Source organism: Lolium rigidum, chromosome 1 (assembly GCF_022539505.1).
Source record: "Lolium rigidum isolate FL_2022 chromosome 1, APGP_CSIRO_Lrig_0.1, whole genome shotgun sequence".
Classification (NCBI taxonomy): domain Eukaryota; kingdom Viridiplantae; phylum Streptophyta; class Magnoliopsida; order Poales; family Poaceae; genus Lolium; species Lolium rigidum.
In genome coordinates, this window is record NC_061508.1 from 355,512,017 (window position 1) to 355,522,696 (window position 10,680).

Here is a 10,680-nt window from a genome sequence, read left to right on the forward strand (position 1 = left end):
GAATATATAGGCGGAAGGGCGATGTCGGTGGAGTCCCGAGGTGGGGTCCCCACCTGGCGGCGCGGCCAAGGGGTGGCCCGCGCCCCCCTAGTGTGTGGGCTCCTCGCGGCCCCCTTCGTCTCTCCTTCGGACTCCGTGAAGCCCCTGGAAAAATAGGAACGTGGCCTTTTGTTTCGTCCAATTCCGAGAATATTTCCTGTGTAGGATTTCTTAAACCAAAAACAGCAGAAAACAGGAACTGGTGCTTCGGCATCTTGTTAATAGGTTAGTTCCGAAAAATGCATCAAAACGATATAAAGTATGAATAAAACATGTAGGTATTGTCATAAAACTAGCATGGAACATAAGAAATTATAGATACGTTGGAGACGTATCAAGCATCCCCAAGCTTAGTTCCTACTCGCCCTCGAGTAGGTAAACGATAACAAGGATAATTTCTTAAGTGACATGCTACCAACATGATCTTGATCAATACTATTGTAAAGCATATGAAATGAATGAAGTGATTCAAAGCAATGGTAAAGATAATGACTAAAGAACTGAATCATATAGCAAAGACTTTTCATGACTAGTACTTTCAAGACAAGCATCAATAAGTCTTGCATAAGAGTTAACTCATAAAGCAATAAATTCTTAATAGAAGGTTTTGAAGCAACACAAAGGAAGATTTAAGTTTCAGCAGTTGCTTTCAACTTTCAACATGTATATCTCATGGATAATTGTCAACACAAAGTAATATGATGAGTGCAATAAGCAAGTATGTAAGAATCAATGCACATAGTTGACACAAGTGTTTGCTTCTAAGATAGAAAGAAGTAGGTAAACTGACTCAACATAAAGTAAAAGAAAGGCCCTTCGCAGAGGGAAGCAGGGATTACTCATGTGCCGAGCTTTTTATTTTGAAAACATGGAAACAATTTTGTCAACGGTAGTAATAATTCATATGTGTTATGCATAAAACCTCCTATAAGTTGCAAGCCTCATGCATCGAATACCAATAGTGCTCGCACCTTGTCCTAATTAGCTCGGATTTCCATGGATTATCATTGCATTACATATGTTTCAACCAAGTGTCACAAAGGGGTACCTCTATGTCACCTGTACAAAGGTCCAAGGAGATAGATCGCATTTGATTTCTCGTTTTTGATAAATCTCAACTTGAGGACATCCATACCGGGACAACATAGAAAACAGATAATGGACTCCTCTTTAATGCTTAAGCATTCAACAACAGATAATATTCTCATAATATATTTGAGGATTAATGTCCAAGCTGAAACTTCCACCATGATACATGGCTTTGGTTAGCGGCCCAATGTTCTTCTCTAACAATATGCATACTCAAACCATTCAACTCATGATAAATCACCCTTACTTCAGACAAGACGAACATGCATAGCAACTCACATGATATTCAACAAAGGTGTAATAGGTTGATGGCGTCCCCAGATAACATGGTTACCGCTCAACAAGCAACTTATAAGAAATAAGAAACATAAGCGACATATTCATTACCACAATAGTTTTTAGGCTACTTTCCCATGAGCTATGTATTGCAAAGACAAGGAATGAAATTTTAAAGGTAGCACGCAAGCAATTTACTTTGGAATGGCAGAAAAATACCACATAGTAGGTAGACATGGTGGACACAAATGGCATGGGTTTTGGCTCAAGGTTTTGGATGCACGAGAAGCATTCCTCTCGGTACAAGGCTTTGGCTAGCAAGGTTGTTTGAAGCAAACACAAGTATAAACCGGTACAACAAAACTTACATAAGAACATATTGCAAGCATTATAAGACTCTACTACTGTCTCCTTGTTGTTCAAACACTTTTACCGAGAAAATATCTAGACTCTTAGAGAGACCAATCATGCAAACCAAATTTCAACAAGCTCTATGGTAGTTCTTCATTAATAGGTTTAAACTACATGATGCAAGAGCTTAAACATGATCTATTTGAGAGCTCAAAACAATTGCCAAGTATCAAATTATTCAGGACCATATACCAATTACCACATGAAGCATTTTCTGTTTCCAACCAAATAGCAATGAAGCAGCTTTCAACTTTCGCCAAGAACATTAAAAGTAAAAACAAAGAACACAAGTGTTCATATGAAAAAGCGGAGCATGTCTCTCTCCCACACATGGATTGCTAGGATCCGAATTTATTCAAACAAAAACAAAAATAAAAGCACACAGACGCTCCAAGTAAAGCACATAAGATGTGACGGAATAAAAATATAGTTTCACTAGAGGTGACTCGATAAGTTGTCGATGAAGAAGGGGATGCCTTGGGCATCCCCAAGCTTAGATGCTTGAGTCTTCTTGAAATATGCAGGGATGAACCACGGGGGCATCCCAAGCTTAGACTTTTCACTCTTCTTGATCATATTATATCATCCTCCTCTCTTGACCCTTGAAAACTTCCTCCACACCAAACTCAAAACAAACTCATTAGAGGGTTAGTGCATAATCAAAAATTCACATGTTCAGAGAGGACACAATCATTCTTAACACCTCTGGATATTACCCAAGGCTACTGAAATTTAATGGAGCAAAGAAACCCGCTCAAACACAGTAAAAGAGGCAATGCGAAATAAAAGGCAAAATCTATCAAAACAGAACAGTCCGTAAAGACGAATTTTTTTGATGCACTTAACATGCTCAGATGAAGAAGCTCAAATTGAATGAAAGTTGCGTACATATCTGAGGATTACTCATGAATTTTTGTAGATTTTTCTGAGTTTCCTACAGAGAGATCTACTCAAATTCGTGACAGCTAGAAATTTGTTTCTGCGCAGAAATCCAAATCTAGTATCAACCTTACTATCAAAGACTTTACTTGGCACAACAATGCAATAAAATAAAGATAAGGAGAGGTTGCTACAGTAGTAACAACTTCCAAGACACATCAAAACAGTAGCAAAATAAAACATGGGTTATCTCCCAAGAAGTGCTTTCTTTATAGCCATTAAGATGGGGTCAGTAATTTTAATGATGCACTCGCAAGAAATAAGAGTTGAAGCAAAAGAGAGCATCAAAAGCAAGTATGAAACACTTTTAAGTCTAACCCACTTCCTATGAAAAGGGATCTTGTAAATAAACAAGTCATGTAAGCATAATGCAATAAGCATAGAAAGGCAACACAAGCGTACTTCAAGATTCTCAACATAAAGAGGGGAAACTTAATATTATTAAGATGCATATAACCATGTTTCCCTCTCTTATAATAACTTTCAGTAGTATCATGAACAAACTCAACAATATAACTATCACATAAAGTATTCTTATTCACATGCATAAAAGTATCATTACTCTCCACATAAGCATAATCAATTTCATTAGTAATAGTGGGAGTAAAACTATCACAACCATCATTGTAATCATCATAAATTGCAGGCATGGTATAATCATAATAAACTTTGTCCTCCATAGTAGGTGGCACCAAAATACCACTATCATTATAATCATCATAAATGGGAGGCAAAGTATCATCAAAGAAAATTTTCACCTCAAAACTTGGGGGACTAAAAATATCACAACCAGCTTCCCCAAGCTTAAATTCTTCCATAGCATTAGCAATAATAGTATTCAAAGAGTTCATGCTAATAAAATTGCTACAACTATTTTGCAAACAAAGTTCCATGGGTTTTTTAATTCTCTCTTCAAACACATCATGTCCTAATTCAATATAAAGTTCATAAAGATCTCTAATTTTTTTTGTTGTTTTCCATTAAGCCTAACTAGCAAAAATAAAAACAAGAAACAAAAAGATGCAATTGCAGGATCTAAAGGAAATAGCTTCGAGCACTCACACACCGACAACAGTGCTAGGAAATAGCTTAGTAGTCGGAGGATGTGAATACCTTTTACCTTACCTCCCCGGCAACGACGCGAGAAAATAGCTTGATGTCTACGCACGCTTCTATTCCTGTAGACAGTGTTGGGCCTCCAAGAGCAGAGGTTTGTAGAACAGCGGCAAGTTTCCCTTAAGTGAATCACCCAAGGTTTATCGAACTCAGGGAGGTAGAGGTCAAAGATATCCCTCTCAAGCAACCACCGCAATTAAGATACAAGAAGTCTCTTGTGTCCCCAACACACCTAATACACTTGTCAGATGTATAGGTGCACTAGTTCGGCGAAGAGATAGTGAAATACAAGTAATATGGATGATTATAAGTAGTAGTTGCAATCTAAAATAAAAATGGCAGCAAGCGAACATGTAGCAGAACTTATTGGAAACGGGGTTTCAATGCTTGGAAACAAGGCCTAGGGATCATACTTTCACTAGTGGACACTCTCAACAATGATCACATAAATAAATAACTTCTCTTCACTTGTGCTACTTTCAAACACTCTCTTGTTGGATAACAAACACCATTCATTGTGTAGGGCTATAAAAGCACACCTCAAGCCGGAGTAAACAAGCTCCACAACTTCATAAAGGAATCACACACGATGCACACACTGTCACCGTCACACCGTGGAGAGTGAATCCGGAGTTCATATTAAAGTAACCTCTAGAGTTCATAATAGACCGTTGCAATTTAGACCGAGTACTAACATAGCATACACACTGTCACCAATGGCTATGAAAGGGGGAATAGATCACATCAATACTATCATAGTAATAGTTAACTTCATAATCTGCAAGAGATTACAATCATAACCTACGCCAAGTACTACATGATGCACACACTGTCACCTTTACATCATGGAGGAGGAATAGACTACTTTAATAACATCACTAGAGTAGCACATAGATTAATAGTGATACAAAGCTCATGATCACATAAAGATCACACCATGGGAGAGAGATGAACCACATAGCTACCGGTAGAGCCCTTAGCCTCGGGGGAGAACTACTCCCTCCTCATCATGGGAGATAGCAACGGCGATGAAGATGGCGGTGGTGTCGATTGAGATGACTCCGGGGGCAATTCCCCGTCCCGGCGGCGTGCCGGAACAGAGACTTCTGTCCCCCGAAACTTGTTTTCGCGATGGCGGCGGCTACGGAACTCTTCGTGGAATATGACTGGATGTTTTAGGGTTTTGGCGACGGAGAGAATATATAGGCGGAAGGGCGATGTCGGTGGAGTCCCGAGGTGGGGTCCCCACCTGACGGCGCGGCCAAGGGGTGGCCCGCGCCCCCCTAGGGTGTGGGCTCCTCGCGGCCCCCCTTCGTCTCTCCTTCGGACTCCGTGAATCCCCTGGAAAATAGGAACGTGGCCTTTTGTTTCGTCCAATTCCGAGAATATTTCCTGTGTAGTATTTCTGAAACCAAAAACAGCAGAAAACAGGAATTGGCGCTTCGGCATCTTGTTAATTGGTTAGTTCCGGAAAATGCATCAAACCGATATAAAGTATGAATAAAACATGTAGTTATTGTCATAAAACTAGCATGGAACATAAGATATTATAGATACGTTGGAGACGTATCAGTGACACAGCGTCGATGCGTCTTCTCTGCCAGTACTGGCGCCGAGGCATCGCTTCGGCAGTCTGCAGCCGCGTAAATGGCGATGCCTCGCGTGGCGCGTGGCCGTCGCCTACCTCTGCGCATGTAGTAATAGCGATGCCACGCGTGGCGCGGCCATCGCTCTGCCTCCGACCTATATAAACAGGGGCGCGAGTATCTCATCTCATCTCCTCCCCACTAAACCCTAGCCGCCGCTTCCGCTCAGCCTCCACCAGATCCACCATGAGCAGCGCCGGACGCGGCGAGGCTGCTTCCGCTCAGCCTCCACCTTCACCTCCCACTCCACCTCCCCCGGCCTCCTCGAGCTCCGAGGAGCTCGACTCCGACGACAGCACGGGCGACCTCCTCGACCCGGTCAGGGACGCCAAGGCCTTGGCACTCGCGGTGCAGGAAGCAGAGGAGGAGCTGGCGGGCCACGCGGCGTTGGCCGCCGAGGCGCGGAGCAGCGCAGGCTGGCGGCCGCCGCGGCCGTAGAGGACTCCGACTCCGAGATATCTTGGTCTTCCGATGACCCTGATGCGCCTACACTGGAGGAGAGGGCGGCGGAGCAGAGGGCTATCGTCGAGTCGTTCGAGACGCTCAAGGACGACGCTGCGAGCGCGAGGCTGGAGCAGCCTGCAAGAGGACGCGGCTGCGCACCGAGCCATAGCAGTCGCACGGGAGGCGGCGGAGAAGCAGGCGATGGAGCGATGCAACGACGGTGCCGGCCCGTCCGGAAGCAAGTAGTCTAGTCTTTTAGATCTACATTGTATAGTTTTTATGCATTAAAATGTACTCCCGATGGACGCACACCCAGACGATGCAAACGGACACTCGGACAAAATATATCCGTGGGGGGACGCAAACGGACGCTCGCGACCACTTTTGGGCGTCCGAAATGCGTCACCCCCGTTGGAGATGCTCTAAGAACAAGTGACCCACGAAAACCTCCAAGAAAATTTAGGTTCTGTCCAACAAAGTTAACCGGTGAAGCATTTAGCATGGTCATGGGCCTGAGGGTGCAGAGGCCATCACAGAGGCCAATCATGGCCAGCAGGATGTACATGCACATGAGCCTGGAAATCCATAGGAGGCAAGGCATAGAGTGAGGAGTTGATCCATCAGCTAGTTGATGTCCTCATCAGCTAGCTAGCAGCCCACCAAGCAATCTCTGGCTCAAAATATAAATAGGAACATACTCACCAAGATTCAGCAGCCCATTCATTTCCAGCAGAAACAACACAAGAGCGAGGAATGCAGTGTAAGTCAAGGAGGACACCAAAAGTACTAGTAGCATATTTATCCCATGAGATCAAAGCTTCTCTATGAGCCTCATCTAGAGACTGGTTCTAAAAGACAGATCTGACGGGTCGTAAACGCGAACAATTGTTCCCACTGAAAGAATATTATCAGCTATCCCATACGTACGTGTCGATGGATCCATAGTTCATGGGCGGTGCAAATTAATTCCTGTGCAGCTTGCTTTTTCATAGTCGGACTACACGCTACCATGATACAGGCGCGCACGACATGGTGTGGGAGCAAATTGGAGCAAACACAGGCACGCTAGTTGCGGCATGGCATGTTGACGCATATGTGACCGACGCGGACGCGCGCCATGATCGGGAGGAGGGTGGAGAGTTTTGTGCTCGCTCGAGAATAGATGGCGCCATGCATGCAATCAGATGGAGGTACGTACGGTACGGCGCCTGTCTGGGAAGAATTCCACTCTCCTACCAAGTTTAGGTCCCGCATTTCGTGGATGGCCATTGCCAAGCACGTACATCTGCTCCTCCATGTAGCAAGCTCCTCCTCCTCCTCCTCCTCCTCCTCCTCCATCTAGCAAGCAAGAGATCGAGCCACTCTCTCATTCTCTCTTCTCCTTCCTAGCTCTGTACGTCCCGATCGATTTCGTGCTGGTGCGATGAGGGGCGCGGTGCTGGTGGCCGTGGCGGCCGCCATCGGCAATCTGCTGCAAGGGTGGGACAACGCCACGATCGCCGGAGCGGTGCTGTACATCAAGCGCGAGTTCCATCTCGAGACGCAGCCCGCCATCGAGGGTCTTGTGGTCGCCACGTCCCTAATCGGAGCCACCATCATCACCACCTTCTCCGGCCCGGTTGCCGACGTCGTCGGCCGCCGCCCGATGCTCATCGCCTCCTCGCTCCTCTACTTCCTCGGCGGGCTCACCATGCTGTGGTCGCCCAACGTGTACATGCTCCTGCTGGCGCGTCTCGTGGACGGCTTCGGCGTGGGGCTGGCCGTCACGCTCGTCCCCGTCTACATCTCCGAGACGGCGCCGCCCGAGATCCGGGGGCTGCTCAACACGCTGCCGCAGTTCACGGGGTCGTTCGGCATGTGCATGTCCTACTGCATGATCTTCGCCATGACCCTCAACCCGGATCCCAGCTGGCGGACCATGCTCGGCGTGCTCTTCGCGCCCTCGCTCATCTACTTGCTTCTCACGGTCTTCTACCTGCCGGAGTCGCCGCGCTGGCTCGTCAGCAAGGGGAGGATGAAGGAGGCGAGGGTGGTGCTGGAGATGCTGCGTGGACGCGAGGACGTGTCCGGCGAGATGGCGCTGCTGGTGGAGGGTCTGGGCAGCGCCGGCGAGACGGAGATCGAGGAGTACGTCGTGGGACCGGCGGACGGCGACCAGGAGCAGAGGGACACCGTGACGCTGTACGGGCCGGAGCAGGGGCTTTCGTGGGTGGCCCAGCCCGTCGCAGGCGGCAGGGGGAGCATGCTGGGCAGCGCTCTCGGGCTGCAGCCGGGGTCGGCGAGGCAGGGGAGCATGTTCGACATGATGAAGGACCCCGTTGTGGCGCTGCTCGGGAGCGTGCACGAGCGGCTTCCAGGAGACGGCGCAGGGAGCATGAGGGGCAGCACGCTGTTCCCCAACCTCGGAAGCATGCTGAGCGTGTCGGAGAGGCCTGGTGCCGGCGGAGCTGCAGCTGGTGGCACCAGCGCCGGGTGGGACGAAGAGAGCGTGGCGCCCGACGATGACGACGAGGACGAGTACCTGTCGGACGACGACGACGACGACCAGGCGGCGGCGCCCGGCGGGCTCGAGGCTCCGCTGCTGTCCCGGCAGAGCACGGAGGTGGAGACGAGGGCGAACAACAAAAACGAGGTGCCGCGGAGCCAGTCGAGCATGCAGCGGTTCAGCAGCGTAGGAGGCGGCGTCGACGCGGCGAGCACGATGGGCATCGGCGGCGGGTGGCAGCTGGCGTGGAAGTGGACCGAGAAGGTGGGCCCCGATGGCGTCAAGCGCGGCGGCGTCAAGAGGATGTACCTGCACGAGGAGGGCGTCCCAGGAGGCGCGGACGGAGCAGCGGGCGCCGGCGGCCCCGGCGAGTACGTGCACGCGGCGGCGCTGGTGAGCCAGTCAATGCTCTACACCAAGGACGTCCTCATCGGGCAGAGCCCCACGGAGCCCGCCTTCGCCAACCCACCGGAAGCCGTCGCCACCAAGGCTGCCGCCACCGGCCCTCCTTGGCGCGAGCTCCTCGAGCCCGGCGTCCGCCACGCTCTCTTCTGCGGAGTCATGATCCAGATTCTCCAGCAGGTACGTACGCATACGTAAGGACGTGTGACTGTTTTCATCTCGTAGCGCCATGCATGCATATGCTGACGAACGTGGGAAATTCATTGTTTGCGTACGTGCAGTTCTCGGGCATCAATGGCGTGCTCTACTACACGCCGCAGATCCTGGACCAGGCCGGCGTGAGCGTCCTCCTCGCCGGCCTCGGCCTCAGCGCCGACTCCACCGCCATCCTCATCTCGGGCCTCACCACGCTCCTCATGATGCCCAGCATCGGCATCGCCATGAGGCTCATGGACGTGGCCGGCCGCCGCAGCCTGCTCCTCTGGACCATCCCGGTGCTCATCATCTCCCTCCTCATCCTCATCGTCTCCAACGTCGTCCCCATGGACACCAACGTGCACGCCGCGCTCTCCACCGTCTCCGTCATCCTCTACTTCTGCACCTTCGTCATGGGATTCGGGCCCATCCCCAACATCCTCTGCGCCGAGATCTTCCCCACCAGGGTCCGAGGCCTATGCATTGCGATATGCTCCCTCACCTTCTGGATCTGTGACATCATCGTCACCTACAGCCTGCCAGTCTTGCTCAACTCCATCGGCCTCGCCGGAGTGTTTGGGATCTACGCCTGCGTCTGCTGCCTCGCGCTCGTCTTCGTCGCGCTCAAGGTGCCCGAGACCAAGGGGCTCCCGCTCGAGGTCATCATCGAGTTCTTCAACGTCGGCGCCAAGGGATTGCCTGAAAAGGCCCTTGATTAAATGGAGGACAACACCTTCTTAAGTACGTACATTTTTCATCCATATATCCATGGATCGATGGATCGGATCCATCACGCGCGCGTAATTAAGTAGCTGAGAGAATAAAAGATGTTACTAATTAGGACGGTGTTTTGCTTTTGTGGTGTTTTTTTGTTGAGTCTTTTGCTCCATCTCTCATATTCATGCATGGAGCTATGAGTTAATCATCCATATGCTATAAGGTAGGGTTTTTTTTTGTTAGTAATACGTCAGTTTTCACCCTCTTGAATTCGGCTGAACAATTAATGTATGCTTGATCGGTTGTACCAATTATCATTTTATGAGTATGATGCTACTTGGAAGCATGAAATTATTCCCCCTTCTGCTTGATTATTGCTTCCATTCCTAGCACCTCATAAGCACATTTTGGTCATTACGTTACAGTTCTTTTTTGCTCTTTCTAACTTAGCTGACTTTTGTTTTGTGCTACTCCTTATCAATTACTATGTGTTATGTAGGACCGGGGAATAGAATTTAGCAGGGCAGATACATTTTAATGTACAATTTTGTTACGCTGAATACAGCTAATTAGCTAGTACGGGAACAAAAAAAATTAAATTTTAAACATCACAGATTCTACTACCAAACACAAGGGTAGAAGCCATGTTGTGCTGAAGCCGCATGGCTTCAAATCCCTCCTTGACCTTGTTCCTGCACTACTAGAAAAACGGCATCTAATGGCAGTTGGAAACGGGTTCTAGTCCCAATTATCCAAGCAGGACTACGAAATTGCCAAACTGCAAGGTCTGTGCCGATGGGTGATGTGCTGTTTTTTATTTGAATGCCTTTAGTCGGCACAGATCCTTCTTTGACCCAATGATGATGCACCAGACGGCAACAGGACCTAACAGGGGAAAATGGCCATTAAACGTCGGAGGGG

The 10,680-nt window shown here is 48.6% G+C and overlaps 1 protein-coding gene across 2 annotated transcripts; it reads left to right on the plus strand.

The window, feature by feature from the left end:
- The first annotated feature begins 7,031 nt into the window (after positions 1–7,031).
- On the plus strand, positions 7,032–10,111 carry LOC124684659 (monosaccharide-sensing protein 2-like). 2 transcript variants are annotated; one of them, XM_047218928.1, is made up of 3 exons: positions 7,032–8,381; positions 8,427–9,027; positions 9,129–10,111. In XM_047218928.1, the coding sequence occupies exons 1-3, from the start codon at positions 7,384–7,386 to the stop codon at positions 9,759–9,761; spliced, it is 2,232 nt and encodes a 743-aa protein (XP_047074884.1). In that variant the 5' UTR covers positions 7,032–7,383; the 3' UTR covers positions 9,762–10,111. The 2 variants fall into 2 exon arrangements, with proteins under 2 accessions (XP_047074884.1, XP_047074883.1); XM_047218927.1 differs by having other exon boundaries at positions 7,032–9,027.
- The last annotated feature ends 569 nt before the right edge of the window (positions 10,112–10,680 follow it).